The sequence below is a fragment of the Cyanistes caeruleus genome, chromosome Z (genome assembly GCF_971803275.1).
Source record: "Cyanistes caeruleus chromosome Z, bCyaCae1.hap1.1, whole genome shotgun sequence".
NCBI classification, from domain to species: domain Eukaryota; kingdom Metazoa; phylum Chordata; class Aves; order Passeriformes; family Paridae; genus Cyanistes; species Cyanistes caeruleus.
In genome coordinates this window covers 73763643-73781025 of record NC_141732.1, presented here as the reverse complement: position 1 = coordinate 73781025, position 17383 = coordinate 73763643, and the positions used below count along the sequence as shown (strand labels likewise).

The following is a 17383-nucleotide window of genomic DNA, read 5'->3' as shown; positions in this document are numbered from 1 at the left end:
ACTCCTCAGGCCCTAGAATCACAGCTGAAATAGAATTGAAATGCACTTATAATTTATTCAGCAGCTGAATGGGAGCAGCAGGCATTGTGACGGCACTCTTTTATCAAGCCCTTGTGATGGACTTCATCCATTTTAAAAGAGCAAACTTGAGTCGAAAGGGGAAAAAAAAAAAAAAAAGCCAACTTTATTCAAATTAAAACAAGCAGAAAAAAGGCTGAATCAAAATAGGGAAAAAGAAAAAAGCTCCACTAAAGATCTGTTTTTCTCGTTTTTCTTCTTCTTTGCTCTGAATCTTCCAAACTTTACATTACTCTGCCGCTGGCTACTTGATGTAGGAGGCTCCTGTTAACCCAGATGCTGCTGACTGATGCTCAAAAGCATCTTTTCATCCCTGTGATGAGTTCTGCCTGAGAATCAGCTTGGCCATTTTCAGGTGAAAGAGAGCCAGAAGAAAAATTGCAGACAGACTTTTATTCTTAAAGATTAACATGTACTTCCCTTGAGTACTCTGATGCTCTGCTCTTCAGATAAAGGAACCTATATAGGTGTCAATGTGAAGGTGAGGGCAGTTGTGGGACTGGTTTTCGTGTTGGTTTTTGTTGGTTTTGTGGTTGTGGGGGCTTCTCACCACCACAGTGGTGGGTTATTTTGGGTTTTTTTGGCAGAAGGGTTTTTTTTTTTGGTTGGTTGGTTAGTTGGTTGGTTTGGTTTTTTTGGATGTGAGACTCACCCCATGCAGTAATACTCCATTGTTCACTTGGGCAGCCGACCAGAAAATCACACTTTGATTTTCCTCACTTAAAGCTCATTGAGTTTTATGGGAAAATCTTTCCTTGGCATCAGGGCATTTGTGTCAGGGCTGAGATACATCATGATGGTGCTTGTCAGTTGTCTGGTCTGGGACAGAGGTATCTAGTGTAAATAAAAGAAGTAACTCCAGATTCCTCTGTTACTGCCTGTCCAGGGCAGCAAAACCAGCCTGCAAACCCCAGGTGCTGTTTTCCCTCATCCCATGGGCAATGTGTGCTGCTGCTATAGAAATTACGGGCTGCCAACACTTCTGTGGTCTCAGCTGTACATCTGCACCTAGCCAGGGCAATGGCACTCCAGGAAAGAGGCAGAGGAAGCAATCCTGGACCCACTCTCTGTCTTCCATACCCCTACAGTGGTCTTGCCAAGAAAAAACACTAAAATTTGAGCAGTGGGGAGGCCTATGAGCTCTCTAACAGGAAGAGGAATTGAGTCCAGAGCTGAACCACATTGACCTAGGAGCACACAAATTTCTGCTTTGGGCAGTCTGAAAGACAAATACTGCAGAACTGGTCAGACAAATGGGCTGTTTAGAACCAACTTTGGGGCAGGACAGTGATGAGGTGTCCTCATCATCTCCAGGTGCCCTGCTCTGTTTCAGTATAGCCCAAGGAATAGCTGCTTGTTCTTTGAGCTACAAAGGGCTCCTGGTGGGGTAGCTGTAAGCTAAGCAGAACTCTTTTCCCCTGCCTGATCTTCTTCATCACTTCACCATCTGGCTTGCTGGGTGTAAGAAGGTATTGAAGTCCAGCCCAGAGTTCCCAGGATCCCTGTTGATGTTTCACCAATGCACTGGAGAGGGAAGGAGGCAGAAGGAGAGGAAATGGTGTTGATGGTGTTGATGGTATTGTCTTTTATCCCAGGTGAATCCAGTTCCCCTGCAGAGGAGCAGGTATGTTATCCTTTGTGCCACTCAGGAAAGAAATTAGATAAAGCAGTGGAAAGTATCACATGAGAGGATTCTGTCCTAAGAATGGAGTCACACAGGCACTCCCACATCTTCCCACCTCTTGTCCTCTCTCTCTGACAGCTCATGGAGCAGTAACCCTCTAATGTGACACCAAGACAGGTTTGCATTTTCAAAGCTTCTGCTGTTGCTAAGCAGAGGAGTTAATTCTCAGTTTGTTATTCTTTGTGAACGCAGCTCACAGGAAGAATGAAATAAATGAGGAAGAGAGATATTAAAAACAGCTGATAAGAACAAAGCTGAAAGGACTTAGAAGTTTTCAAGTCAGATTTAACCTCTATTGCACTGGTGGCACCTTGAGGTCCAGTTTACAGTGACAAGTTCTGCTGCTAGGGACTGGATTAATGGTATGTATAGCCTCCTCCTCTCCCAGTGAGACTTGCCCTTCCTGGAGGCATGTTCTCACATCAAACTCTATTTCTTGTTCTTTGAGCCCAAAGAAAAAACTGATTCATTCAGATGAAAATAAAGGAAATTAGAAGAAGGCACAATACTGTTTGTGGCAGAGCACACCCCAAGTAAAGCCCTGCTTGCAGGTAAGCAGTGACCATCCATGGGAGAGCAGCTGAAAGAGGAGAAGAAGAAGGCTTCATCCTTTCATCATGATTTATCAGAGGTGATTGGAGGGGAGAAATGCCATATGATTAAAAAAAAAAGTTATAATAGCCTCAGGGCAGCCTGGGTGCAGGGAAGGGGACACAAGGCAGAGCAGCTGAGTCTCTCTGGAAGCACAGGCAGAAATGCAGGCAGGAGCCTGGGAGGGGGCTGCCAGGCTGCACAGGCTTCAAAATGCTCTGTTTTTTCAACAGTTTCTATTTTCTTTGAGTGCTGAATGTTTTTGCAGGAAAGGGAAAAAAAATGAGAGGGAAAAAGACCAATATCCTTTCTAAAAGCAGACCTGGTGGAAAATTTGCAGTCTGCTCTCTTGAATACACCAGAATTTGCTTCACTGTCTGCCTTGCATGATTACATCTTGTGTTAACATTCAAGACAGGCAGCAGGCAGAGATAAATCCTGAATGACTCCAAACTTTGCTTTTTACATCTCTTCCATCATTAGGCAGGTTCAGACAAAGCCTGTACTGGAGGCTGGCTGCAAGAGAAGAATTTTTGAGGGCAGTGCAACCAAAAGAGCTTGGCTCCTGTACATTTTTCTCCAAGCATGAGCAAATCCATGTTTTACCAGTAAGCTGGGAAGCGCTATTAACAGAATAGGCAGGCATCAGCACAGAAGTCACAGCATGTGTTATGTCCATCAACTAAAGACAATTTAAGAAGTATGAAAAGATACATGAATATGTCCTGAGGAGTGCAACAAAGGTGGTGAAAAGGCTGGACGAATGTCTTTAGAGGAGCAGCTTAGGACTTTGGGCTCATCTAGTTTGGAGAAAGGGGGCTCAAGGTAATGCTATCTACAGGTTCCTGAGGAGGGGAAGTACTGAGCTCTTCCTGGTATCCAGTGATAGGACACATGGGAATGATTCAAAGATGTGCCAGAAGAGGTTTAGACTTGGCATCAAGATGCATTTCTTTGCAGAGTGGGTGGACAGACATTGGAATAGGCTTCCTAGTGAGGTAGCTAATGCCCCCAGCCTGTCAGTGTTTAAGAGACATTTGGATAATGCCCTGAACAACATTCTTGAACTTTTGGTCAGCCCTGAATTGGTCGAGCAGTTGAACAGGATGATTGCTGTAGTCCCTTCCAATAGAAACAGTCACTTCTTTTCTGTTCTAATCCACTGACATAAATAAAAAGAACATGCAATCAAACTTCCACCAGAAAACACAGACAGCATGGTACTGCCCAGCCTCCAAGGAGTTTCTCTGACAGTGTTTCATGATCCAGCTCTCCAGCCCCTTGATGAGAAAGTGAAAGGTGAATTAAGCAGCTTTCACTAAATCTGAGCTCACTCCAAGGTGGTGAAGAGCGAGCCATAGCCACTGACCTGTGCCAGTGGCTGACCTGTCTCTGTAGCAGAACACACACTTTATTTCAGGAGTCAGTCAAGCTGCAGATGGATGAGGGATGTTCCTCCGTATTACCCCTGTGGCACTGGTTGCAGCTCCATGAGAAAATTGATGCCAGTCCCCACAGAGACATTGTCTGGGGCGAGATGAGATTTTGCAAGGGCTGAAGTATTTTATAGCTGAGACACAATCACAAGCCCTGGAGCAGGACCACTGACAGTGCTGGGGGACATTTGGAGAGGGTAATGGGGGCTATTGGGGAAAGCTCAAGAGGCAGGAGAAGGACAAGCAGAACAGTCTCAGGGAAAAGGGGGAGGATGCCTTGTTTTTCACTGGGAAACAGGGAAATTTGTCCTGGGAACAGCTGGAGCTTGGAGAAAACCATCTCTTTCCTGCTCTCTTCCTTGGGCCAAGGTCTGGAGAAGGAGCCAGAGCCAAGGCTACCAAGTGTCAGGGAGAGACTTCAAGGTCCCCCATGCAGCGCAGGCTGCCCCAGCTGCATGATCTCCCACCAACACATGGGGCCTTGGCTGTCAGTCCTATGCCTTTGGGAAAGTCCATGGCTTTGGAAAACATAGGAGATTTAACCTGCAGTCACCCATGTCTACAGCATTGTCATTGGAATGGGAAAGCATGGGAGGTGAAGAGGGCAAAGGAAAAGGTTAAAGCCATGTAATGACATAGGGATGATGGGACACATCATCCAATTTATTTGTCCAAGGAGCTGCTGCCTCTGAGGTGGCCTGAGCCCTGCCATGCGCAGAAGGATGAAACAAATGCCAAGCAGAAATGGGTCATCCTCCTCCTGGACAATTATGGTTATTTTTCTTTCTTTATTTTTTTAATGAATATCATTTATGTTATTCATTAAATACTCACTAAGGAATGGGTGCTGGCTCATGTTTATTGGTTGATATATCTCTACATGTCTGCAAGATTTTTTCACCCTTAGCCAAGCCAGGGAATGGCAGGAAGGCTGGAAATGGCATGTTCTGGTGTGACTACATCACACATCTGTGGAGAATGTGAGAACAACATGTTGGGGTAAGGGATGGCAGCTTCCTATTTGTGTCCTACTGCAGCTTGGGAGCTGCAGGATTTTTATGGGGCCCTGAGTCATGTGAGTTCACTCCTCAAAAACCATGCTCTGTACAAAACCATCTGTTTTGTGATCATGGGTGCCTGTCAGTGGGCCAACCATGCCCTGTTGTACCCACTCATGACCTGTGACTATCTGGACAGGCTGGATGGATGGATGGACCAAATGTGTGAGGTTCAATAAGACCAACTGCCAGGTCCTGTCCCTGGGTCACAATAACTCCTGCAGCTCCAGGCTGGGGTAGAATGGCTGGAAAGCTGCCCAGTGGGAAAGAACATGGGAACTGCTTGACAGAAGCTGAACATGAAACAACAGCAGTTTGCCCAGGTGGACAAGAAGGCCAGTGGTATCCTGGTTTGGATCAATATTAATAAAAGCAGCAGGATTAAGGAAGTGATCCTTGCCGTGTACTTGGCACTGGTGAGGCACTTCAAGTGCTGTGTTACAGTTCTGGGCCCCCCAGTCCAGGAAGGAGATTGAGGTGCTGGAGTAAGTTCCGAGAAGGGCAATGGAACTGGTGAAGGATCTGGAATCCATCTCCTGTGAAGAACAGCTGAGGGTGTTTAGGGGGTCTTTATCACTGCCTGCAACTCCCTGAGAGGAGGGTGTATCTGGGGGTCAGTGTCTTCTCCCAGGCAACCAATGACAGGATGAGGGGATGTAGAATGACAGAATAAGCTGAGTTGGCAGGGAAACACCAGATCATCGAGTCCAGCTCCTGGCCCTGCACAGGGGACCCCAAGAGTCACCCCTTGTGCCTGAGAACATTGTCCAAATGCTTATTGAATTGCATGAGGCTTGGTGTTCTGTCCCTTTCATTGGGGATTTTGTTCCAGTGCCCAGCTACCCTCTGGTGAAAAACTTTTTCCTGATATCCAAACAAAGCCACCTCTGACACAGTTTGATGGCATCCCCTCAGGTCCTGTCACTGGGCACGATAGAGATCAGTGTCTGCCCCTCCTGTCCCCCTCATGAGGAAGTTGTAACTACAGTGAGGTCTCCCCTCAGTCTCCTCCAGGCTGAACAGACCGAGTGACCTCAGCCTCTCCTCACAAAGCTTCCCCTTCAGGGCCTTCATCATCCTTGTTGCCCCCGTTTGGGCACTCACTAATAGCTTAATGTCTCAAGGTGTGCCAGGGAAGGCTTATGTTGGACATTAGGAAGAATTTCTTCACAGAAAGGGTCATTATACATTGGAATGGGCTGCCCGGGGGGCTGATGGAGTCACTGTCTCTGGAGGTGTTTGAGGAAAGACTGGACATGGCACTCAGTGGTGGTGGTAGGTCATAGGTTGGACTCGATACTGTCGGTTTTTTTCTAACGACTTGATGCCTTGATTTTGTGACCCCACGCCACACAACAGCCCCGTGTCCCCCTCCCACCCACACGTGACTCCTCCCCCGGACGGCCGCAGCACTCACGAGCGCGGCCCCTTTAAAGGCACGCGGAGGTGGGGCGTAGCGCGCGGCAGCGCGTGCGGCGGGGCGTGTCCCGGGGCGAGGCAGGGCGTGGCCTGGCTGTGCGCCGGGGCACGGCCGGGCGTGCGGCGGGGGCGTGGTCCGGTGCGCGGGGGCGTGGCTAACGGAGCGGCGGGGGCGTGGCCGGCGCGGCGCGCTGAGGTCAGCGCGAGCGGCGCCGTCACAAAAGGAAGTGGCGGCGGCGGGGCCGTCAGCGCGGGGAGGGGCGGGGGCGGCACCGGCACCACCGGCACCGGGACCACCGGGAGCGGCACCGGGAGCGAGGAGGCGGCCGCGGCGGGGGCCGCGCCGCGCCATGGCCCAGCAGCAGATGAGCAGCTCGCAGAAGGCGCTGATGCTGGAGCTGAAGTCGCTGCAGGAGGAGCCGGTCGAGGGCTTCCGCATCACCCTGGTCGATGAGTCCGACCTCTACAACTGGGAGGTGGCGATCTTCGGGCCCCCCAACACACTCTACGAGGGCGGGTACTTCAAGGTACGGGCCTTTTCCCCGCGCCGCGGGCCGCGGTGTGGGGCTGGGCCGGGGCCAGGCCTGCGGGAGGGGGCACGGGCACGGCCTGGGCAGAGGGAGAGCCGCGCCACAGCCGCCGCTGCGCTCTTAATCTACTCTTTTAGCCCCAGAAAGCCTCCTGGAGAAACCTCGGTGAAGGGTGAGAGTTCTCCCCTTCCGCCCCAAGTTGCCCGCTGGGCTCTGCTCTGTGTGTATTTCACAGAATTGTTACGGTTGGAAGGGACCTCTGGACATCATCTCGTACCGTATTTCCATATCCTTGCAGTACCTGAAGGGAACTTGGAGAAAAGATGGGGCAAGACTATTTACAAGAACATTTAGGGGCAGAAGAAGGGGGGGAATGGGTTCGAACTGAAAGAGAGTAGGTTTAGCTTAGATATTAGGATGAAATTGTTCATTATGAGGGTGTTGAGGCACTGGCCCAGGTTGTCTAGAGAAGCTGTAGATGCCCCATCCCTGGCAGGTTCAAGACCAGGTTGGATAGGGCTTGGGGAGCAACGTGGTCTAGTGGAGGATGTCCTTGCCCATGACAGGGGAGCTGGAACTAGATCCATCTTCAAGGTGCCTTCCAACCCAAACATTTTGTGATTCTGTGATATTTATTTCAAATTAAGTGGCTTCCGAGCCATCCCTTGATAGCTTCACTCATTGATGGCTTATTCAGGGTAAAGGCAGTGTTTTCCTCAGGGCTCCATGGGCTTCAGGGCTGTTGGACACAATTATTTTTCTACTCCTGTGCACTTCCTCTCCACACTTGAAGAAAGCAGCCTTCAAAGGGCTGTGGCAAGATATGATGGGCGAAGGTAGATTCAATTCCTTTCTCAGTCTTCCTGTTAATACAAAAAAACTTTTGTAGTTGCTATTTCCACTCTTGTGAGTACAGCAAATAAGAAATCTGGCACAGCCATCCCAGAAAAGAGCTGAAGGGAGTGTACTTAAATTATCAAAACAACTGGAGAAGGGAGTTACACCTTTTTCTTAAAACAAGCAATTGGAAAACCTTTGTGCCTGCAGAAGATGTGTTACATTAGGCACACTCCTCTGTGCTTGATATCTGCTTGATCTCTGGCAAAATACTGTCCCCATGAGCTTGCTTCTCCCAGCAGTTAACTGTTTTAGTTGTGGCTCCTGCATCTCCCATTTCATGCCCTTTGGCTTCTCTCAAACTGGAAAAAAAAAAAAATCTGGGTGATGTCTTTGCTTGACTAACGTGCACCTTTGGTGCCTCTTGGCCTCTACAGGTCAAGGTTTAAGAGCTTTGTTCCACAAAACCAAAATAACCTGTAGCTTGGGGAATAATGGATTTGAGTCACATTCAGTTTGGCTTCATTGTTTGGAAGGAAAGGAAGGCTTTGGCATAAGACTTGCCTTTTGTAATGAGTTGGCTGGCTTACTCATGTAGGTGTGATAGGTATATTCTTAGACTCACCTCCATTATTACTTATTCAGGAAGTCACTCTAGTCTTTGGTTGGTAACAGTGTCATCTTTACATCTGAATGGTCTGGTGACCTCTTCCTGCACTTATGTTACTCATCCATTTTTTTTTCAAAGAAATCATGACTGATCAAAATAGTTTTGTTTGGTTGGGGAGCTCTCTGGACTGCATATTTGCAGTTGCTCCTGAAAAGAAGCTGAAGCTGCCTGAGAAATAATTTGGGGATGTGTATTAACAAGTGTAGCAAGGCTCCCAGTTGCCTTACCACAGCACTGTTATTGGGTTTTTGGGTATTTGATGTCTTTGAACTGCTGTGTCTTTCTTCTAAATTCTCTTGACCAATCCTGTGATAGTTGTTTTGAGAGTGGGAAGATGAGGTCTCCTGATGCTTCCACCCCTCCCCAGCAGTGGGATTCCCTTCAAGTGCCGTGGCTGAAATCTCTCATGTGCTGTTTCTGTCTCATCTTTGCTCCGCAAGGAGCCGTGTGTGGCAGATTTTCATAGTGTCTGATCTTTGGTTATGCATCTTGACTTCTGAGACACTGAAAAAGGAAGGAGTCCTGTGAGAAATGGTATTCTTGGCTCTCTTTGTCTTAGGTCTTGTGTTAGACTCTACTTATGGAATCATTTGGAGATAAGAATAATGCCCTAACTTTATTTGATGGGTGACTTCTGCAATATATTAATTGTACATGCTGCTCTGAACTAGTGCTCACCTTGCATGTGTTTCATTTTCCAGATTTCTTAACTTGATGAAATATTTAGCTTTACCTTGTTTTGTATTTTCAGTTTGGTAAGGTTAGAGAAGTGGAATTAGAAAGATGCAGTTACAGAATGTAACTTTTAACTTTGTGGCAGTGAGAGTTTGGGAATTGTGTTCCACTTGAAGTATAGTTTAGGGCAGGAACTTGAGGGAAAGTACATGGGCTTCTAGTTAAGCTAGAGTATAAATATTTAAAGGAAAACTTGTGGTTAAGGTTACTTTAATAAAGAAAGTGTTAGGGATGGTTGATTGGGGAATACAATTGCTTGATTTGTGTTTTGGGAGCTCTCAGAGGTAGTCACATCAACTTTTGGCACCTTGTTTGCTCTTGGAGAAATATGACCTTTCTCTCTGGGCTGTTGAGCTGGTGGAATAAACTGAAATGAGGGAAGTGCTCTCTCTACACCTCCTTGACAGAAGCTACTGTCTAAAGCTGGTTCAGCATTTCAACAGATTCTTGTTTCAATTGCAAGTCCTGTAGCTCTAACATCTGATAAACTGAAGCAGTGAACAAGTCCCCTCAAATGTTTGTTTAAAAATGGTAGGTTGTCAACATGCTGGCTATAATAAAGTCAGGGACTTCTTAAAATTTCAAGCACAGTGTCTAAGCATATTTTATCACCTAATACAGCATGCTCAGATCTGCTGAAGTGCTTCAGGGTTTAGGACTGCTATCTAGATGGAAGTGGAAGCAGCTTCCAGGAGCAACAACTATATGAAAAGCAGCTTGTATCAGCAAGGAATCATGCAGCAGCTCCCCCACCCCATTTGTGTGATCAGCTGAAGGTGGACATCTGAAGTGCAACTTACATCAACCTTTGTCTTACCTAGTGACTGTATTCCCAGTTGTGCTGGGTAGCTTTGTAATGTTTTGACCAACCCTTTAAGTTCCTGACTACCATCCCCAAGGAAGGAGTTGAGCTATTTGGCATGGGGAAAATAGTTCAGAGGCAGTGATGTTAAGTCCTTCAAAGAGGTTGTGATAAGAGCAAATGTCTGTCCCTCAGCTGCTGGCAGTAAGAAATGGCCAGTTTGACTGAAGTTTTAGTGGAATCAGTTTTGTTGGTCCACAGGTATTGGACTGCACTAGGTGAACTTGGTTTTTGGTCCCAGATTCACTCATAGAGTGTAAAGGTGAAATGTTGGTAGACCTTGTATGTCCAAGATGTTGCTTACATCTGTTTCACTTGCTGAGTTTTTTGAGTGACAAAGTGAAGATTTTTCTCAGAATGAACTGCTTCATGTCCAGGTCACAGATAGTGACAATTTCTTCTTTATTACCTCAGCTGCGAAGGACATGGTGTGATGGATAAGATGGGTCATTAGATCAGATTCCACTGGGCTATGTGGTAGTTCTGAATTGCTGTGGAAGCGATGGAAATGTGTTTTTCTGGTTTTGCAGGCAGTGCCTGAGCAGCAGAGAATCAGCATGTACCATAATGTGCAGAAATAAGTGTGAGCAGCTCGTCAGTGTAACCTTTATGCTGCAGGCATCTTCTGTTCATCTGAGAGGGTCCTTTGCTACATGGCAAAACTTCTTCACCTTTAATTTTGGCAGCTGATATATAAAACATGAAACATACATGTTGTGGTGGTGTCCACCAAAACAAACATTATGCTGTAATCTGGTGTTGATAGGTACTACTTGGGCTGGATCTCAATGGCTGAGGGCTGTGCATGGTGAAATCTTTACCATCTCAGGTGACTGTTCTTCTCTATCTTGAAATTTTCTTTAATGCTTGAGCCTTCGGAGCCTGGAGGTTGATGAACCTCTGCCCAATGCTTTGATCAAGTAGTGGACACTTGCAGGACTATTAGAAAGTGTTTCCTAATGGCTTGCTTGAGTTCCTGAATGTTTGGTGCAATTGTACCTTAGCAACAGAGCTTTTAATTGTTTTTGCAAAAGACAGGTCTTCTAATTTTTTTAGTTGCATGGTATTCTTGTGCTGAGAGCCAGAGTTTCAGGGGAGGTACAAATGAGAAATTATACAAATAGAAACTTCATTAGCACTGCTCAGAAGCATGATTTGACCAAGTACACTGTGTCAAGAAGCATGTTTAATGTAGACCAAAAGTCAATATTAAAAACCCCTTCAGAGGTGATTCAGGCTGGGTGAATTAAAATGAATATACCTAGCATGAAAGGAAACAAGAAAAATTAGCTACATTGTTAGAATTACTATTTCATAGTTCTTAAGGCATTTTATTTCATAAGGTGCTTTTCCTACTTGAAGGAACAAGCCTTGACACATTAGTTGGAAGGGAAGAAAAACACCAAGCATTATGATTAGTTTTGTCAAGTAATTTGGGGGCTAAATACTTGGCAAGGCATTGTTACCCATGCTTTTTGTAATTCATTACCCTGATACTGTATAGAGTTCTGTATTGTGTCTTAGCATCTTCCAGGTGATTTGATTTCAAAGTGACTTGCAAAATGTGTTAAGATCTCAGAGCAGGAAATAGAGAACCAATCAGTTACCAATAACTGAATGAACATCATGTTTAAAAGTTTCATATTGTAGTCTACTTCTCATAAGGCTTAAAACAAAGCAAAGTTTTCTAAGCACTTAGAATTACACAACTGGTAGAACATTCAATTCCACAAAAATATCCTTAATGCCAGGATAAAAATGTGAGGTACTCAACACAAAAACTGCCTTCCGTGGGCCTCTGCATTGCACAGTCCTACTGAGTTTTTCTCTGTGTACTTGATCTATTTTTGTTGCCTTTAGGTATCATTGATGCTAATAAGCAGTGGTTTGGTGCAGCAAAGGGACACAATTGCAGGTGAGTAGAGCCCTGCTTGCTCCAGGTCTGTGGAGCTCCTGTTCTGTCTCAAAAACCAAAGAGCCTCTAAGCTGTCAGAAGGCAAGGAAGCAAAAGTTTTCTTCCGAGGTTTATTCATGGATCAAAAACACAGATACAATCCCAGACTTTCAGGCCTGGGGAATACCTGCTTGTTCCTCACTCTGCTGTTACATATAGTTGTTTGGATGGCTGTGCCTCTGGGCTGCACAGACCACTCACCCATTCTGTAGCCTGTTCTGAACATCAGGAGGAGATGGGCTAAGTCATGGTGGCACCTAGCCCCATCTTTTCCGTAGGGCTCTTTTGATCTAGGTGGGACTATGGTTTGTGCTGAGAAGTACAGATAGTGGTTCCCAGTCCTGATACTGCATGAACATAGGAGATGATATGCAGTCGAGTCCTGTTGTACAGCAAGAGGAGAGCTGTAGCACAGCCCAACTCTTCCATCCCATTAGAATAAAACAGAAAACTTTCCACACTGTAAATTTAACACTGTTAATTTGCCTAATTTTTGTACAGTGGTCCTTGAATAAGGTAGACTAGAACTTGAGTTGTAAGGTTTTTTCTCAGGTAAAAATTCAAGGAATCGTGCCTCATGAAACTTCTTGTCTGTCTTTTCAAGAGATAGTAATTAAAAGTGTGTTTCATATAATAGAAATTCTTGGAAGTATGTAGCATTAGAAGAGTGGGGTTTTAATTTTTTTTTTTTGTGTAAATTCTTTAGATCCAGTACTGCAGTGATGTTATGCCAGTGTCTGAGGGTTTTACACATTGTTACTTTTCAAAAACTCAAACATGTTTTTACCTTGATGTTTCTGAAGTCACTCTTATGCTGCCTTGCTATTTTACATGGTAAAAAGGTACACAGGGTACCTTCTCTTTAATAGCACTTTAGGTCTACTACACAGTGGTTATTTTGCATCTGGAGGGTAGGGAATGCCAGGAAAAAACACTTACTGAACCTTAACTCTGACCTTTGATGTGCAGTTTTTTTGTGTGGTTTATGGCATGTCCATCAGGTGTTCAGGGTAATGAATAGTATGGACTAAATGATGGAGATTTTATGCTGTTTTAAATGTACCTGAGTTCAAATTGGAAATGTCACAGTTACGCATTGTCTGGAGTGTGGACGGACTAGAGGTGATGTGACTCATAAATACAACTGCTCTTATGATTGGGGCTGCATGTGATCAGATGTGTACATATGCACATGCATGTACACAAAATTAGTCAGTTATTTCCAGAATGCTGTTTCATTTTTAGGCTTAGTGTTCTTATCCAGCATTATGACTTAGGGGAATTGTAGTTAATCTTGCTAAGCTTTTGTGGTAGTGCTTGCTGAGAATGTCCCATCTCACCAGGCCAGTTTGATAGTACTAACTTTGGTGTTGTGTACTCACCCTTGGAGCTCTAGTACCCAAGAGTAACTAGGTTGATTCACTGCCTATTGTCACAGTTGCTGAAATATTTAAAATGCATTTGCCCAAAGTGGCTTACAAAGAGTAGAAAAATGAGAGCTACTAAATTATGGTGTGTTTAGGATATTTTGGAATCTTGCTTGACTTGAAGAAACGTGGCCTCAGGACTTCCTGGGTGTTCATTTTAAATTGAAGCTTCCACCTGAAGAACAATAAGAACATAAAGGGGCTGAATGTTAAATGGGTTACACTTGAAGGCATCATAGCACTTGTGGTTTAGAAAGGGAAGGCTGGCAGGCTGTATCTTACTACCTAAGGTTTCAGTATTAAAGGCACAACATATGTTCCTTTTGGACTGCTTTGTTGTCTTAAAATTGTACAGGTAATTTAGACATTTAGGTAAATAGGTTTTGTTTGAGAAATCCAAATTGATAGCAGTAAGGACATGTTTGCAGTAGCTTTGTGACTCTTCCCTGAGTTACAAATCCTAGTTAACTATTTAAAATGTATGTTCTAATGTTCGTTGTAGCAAAATATTTGAAAAGGTTAGGATGCAAAGCCCTCTGCCACAGTTTTGAAACAGTGGAAGGACCAGTGTTCAATCAGTTGTGTCATTTGGGTCAATTTTTGAGTCATAGACATGTGTCCATTGTGCAAAAATTCTTTGATTTTAAATTAATCTTCAGACATCTCTGCAGCTAGAAACCTTTTACTGTCAGATCTAGGCAAAAGCTGAAATATTCTTTTTTGCAGTACCCTCTTCGGCCTTGTCAAAACAAAAGCCATGCAATGGAGTAGCTTTAATTTACAATACATTCTCTGAATACACATTTGTTCTTGCATGAAGTCTGCTCATATAAGCCCCTTATTCATGGATGTAAACCACACTGGTGTTCAAGTGTTTGCTTATCTTGGCTTGAATAAGTATCTGTAAAAGCACTCACCTTTATTAAAAGAATGGGCTTCTTATAATGTATTGAAGAAAACTGAATTTCATCTCTGTGCTCCCACTACTTCTCTGCAAAAGAGTAACTGGACCCACACTTGGTAGCTGACTACCTTTCAGCAGTGCATTAAGCAGTATAACTTGAGAGGCTGACATCTCTTCTGTACTTTTTAACTATCTTGTAGCTATTATCTAAATCCCTTCTAATTTGTCATTCATGTGGTAACAAAATGCCCCTACCCAGATGCTTCAGATGAAGGTGCATGGCACTTTTTGTTTAAGGTGGAAAGAAAAAGCCTAGTCTATTCTTAATGATATTGCCACTTCAGTGGGATCTCTGCCTAACCTCATTTTTTTATTGCTGTGTCCATGTTACTCAAAATGCTAAGTAAAAAAGCTGTTGAGAGACAACTCTTATTGAAAACTTATTGTTCAATTTCAGTGGATGATGGTAATGTTTCTTCTCTTGTATAGTTCTCTGAGTGTCAAGTGACATTTTCTTGAGTCAACCACAGCCATGTTTAAACAATTCTCTGTAGAGGACCTGTTTGTTTTTTGGGATTTTTTTTGAAAGCACTTCTAAATGAACCTAGGCTTTTTATATTACTGTATGATCTCCACTGGAACATATAAAAATGAAATTTTGAGACCAACATATGGAATGATTTCCATTTCGCAGTCTCTGCCAGAAACCTAAAAGTTTATGTCCTTCAAAATTTGACTAATATACTTTCTGTTAAGTTTAACTGATTTTCTTTTTTTTCATGCTGGTTGCAGTCTTTGATTTGTGTGGATGAAGCTTGGCTGTCTTTGGCTTGAAGTACAACAGTAGTGGCACTACTGGGGAAAACTAGGTAGGTTGGGTAGACTTGCTTGAAGCTGTGGACATTTGGGCACTTGAATTTTGAAACTGGCTGTATTACTGAATATTTTTTGATACTGAAAAAATGCTAAAAAGCAGATCTGGAGATCTGTTTTAAAATACAGTAATAGCTAAGTACATGTACTTGTTTGTACCCATATAATCCATAACTTATACTCCATTTGGAAAGGGATTGGAGTTGTACTGGATAAGGAGGGATGGGGTAAGAAGTCTGCTGGTCTTTGCCACTTTCTTCTCAGTGTTACGGAATAAACCTGTTGCTATTAGAGGTGATACTCCAATTTCATGGATTCAAGGCAGCCTGCTTAATGTTCAGCTTGGATAAATGACTGTTGATTTTCAGCTTGCAGGTTTATCCCACACCTACTAAGTAGTTTTTCACATTTTTTCACATCTCTGATGTAAGGGATATACTTACGCTTGGACTCTTCAACTAGGGACCATATTTTGCTTACAAAAAACAGCTAAGTAAACTGTTTGCAATCAACAAAAGCCATGAGACACTGTGGTGGGATGGCTGCTGGTATGTGGTACCTTCCTCAGCCAGGAACTTCCTGCTGGCAGTTGCAGATGTATTCCTGAATGATGGACCAGGTCAGGTCGGGGTAAGGATCATGAGTAACCATTCCAAAGCACAGCATTGTCTGTTCCTGTGCGTGGTGGGGATGCAGTGAAATGTCACATGGGCAAGTCTTCAGCATATGCCTGGGATCTCATAGGCTGTCCAAGAAGCTAATCCCACATCCTGTGGGATCAACTCTGTGTGTGCAATAGCAGAGGCATGGAGGAAGGCTCTGGTATGCTTGGCCACAAAAGACCTGTCATTGTCATGCCACCAGGCCTCTTCATTTGTCTTGGAATCTCTTGGAATCCAAGCCCACCTCAGGCATCTCCTTCTTCCTTCAGCTCTTCCTAAACTAGAGTAAATGTACTTGAGTTACAACTCTGGGCTCACAAGGCCACCACATGTGATTCGATTGGTGCCCCTGGTGTCTCAGCCTTGTTCCGTTTCATCTTCTCCTCTGCCACTGCCAGCTTTGTTGGGCATGTGGATGACTTTCACCTCCTTAGAAACACAGAATTATTATGGTTGGAAAAAACCTCTAAGACCAAGTCCAGCCACCAACCCAGCATCCACCACCATGTTCACCACTCAGCTGTGTCCACAAGTGTCACATCCATGCTTTTTTCCTAGAGAACAATGAAGTATTTTTGACATGCCTACATCTAATTTGTACTTCCAAGATGGCAAGTGTCTGCTTTTAAAACAAATATGATGCTATAACTCTTAAGTTATACTACAGCAAATCTAAGACAGCTTTGGCTGGAGGTCAGTTCTGTTGTATCTTTAACTCTTTCATGCTCCAGTTTATTTCCAATTGCATGGCTTTTTGTTCAGATTGCATTGGTTCATAGCTGGGGTTATAATTAAGTCTTGGAGTTTTTTCTTTCCTTTTCTTGCAAAGTACAGAGCAGTGACTTCGGTGCTCTGGAAGGAATGTTTCACAGAATCAATTATGCTGGAAAAGACCTCTGAGATAAAGTCCAACCTGTCACCAAACACCACTGTGTCAACCAAACCATGGCACTGAGTGCCACATCTGGTCCTTCCTTAACCACCTCCAGGAACAGTGACTCCACTGCCTCCCTGGGCAGTCCTTTTCAATGTCTAATCACTATTTCTGTGAGGAAACTTTTCCTGATGTCCAACCTAAACATCCCCTGGTGCAGCTTAAGACTGTGTCCTCTTGTCCTGTTACTGGTTGTCTGGGAGAAGAGCAAGATCCCCACCTGGCTACACCCTCCTGTCAGGCGGTTGTAGAGAGCAGTAAGGTCACCCTGTGCCTCCTTTACTCCAGGCTAAACACCCCCCAGCTCCCTCAACCACTCCTCATAGGACTTCCCCTCTAGACCCTTCACCAGCTTCACTGACTTGTGAACATGCTCCAGCACCTCAGTGTCCTTGAATTGAGGGGCTCAGAGCTGGACATAGCACTTAAGGTGTGGCTGCACCAGTGCCAAATAGAGGGGGAACAAAGTCTGTATAACTAGTGGGTTTTTTTTGGTTGTTTAAACGCTATGCTGGATCTCTTTCTAGTAAGAAAAAAAAATGTACTATGAAGGAGGTGTTTTATGGAAGAGAAACATAATGATGGTACTGGGAAGGAGTTTCCCTGTTCTCAGAAAATGCTTCAATTTTGTTAGGCTACTTTTGTGTGATGCATAATTTGTACAACTATAGTAATGCAGAAAAACTAAGGATAACAAAATCTGAACTGAGCCTAAAACCCACTTTTAAT

At 44.4% G+C, this 17383-nt stretch overlaps 1 protein-coding gene across 1 annotated transcript in view; it reads left to right on the top strand.

Annotated features, from left to right (window-relative positions):
- Positions 1-6493: 6493 nt before the first annotated feature.
- The window catches only part of UBE2R2 (ubiquitin conjugating enzyme E2 R2), a 56602-nt gene continuing 45712 nt past the window's right edge, over positions 6494-17383 (top strand). The window contains exon 1 of the mRNA XM_086869691.1: positions 6494-6793. Within this exon, the coding sequence (XP_086725817.1) occupies positions 6617-6793 (177 nt within the window). The 5' untranslated portion in view covers positions 6494-6616. The remainder of the gene's footprint in view (positions 6794-17383) is intronic.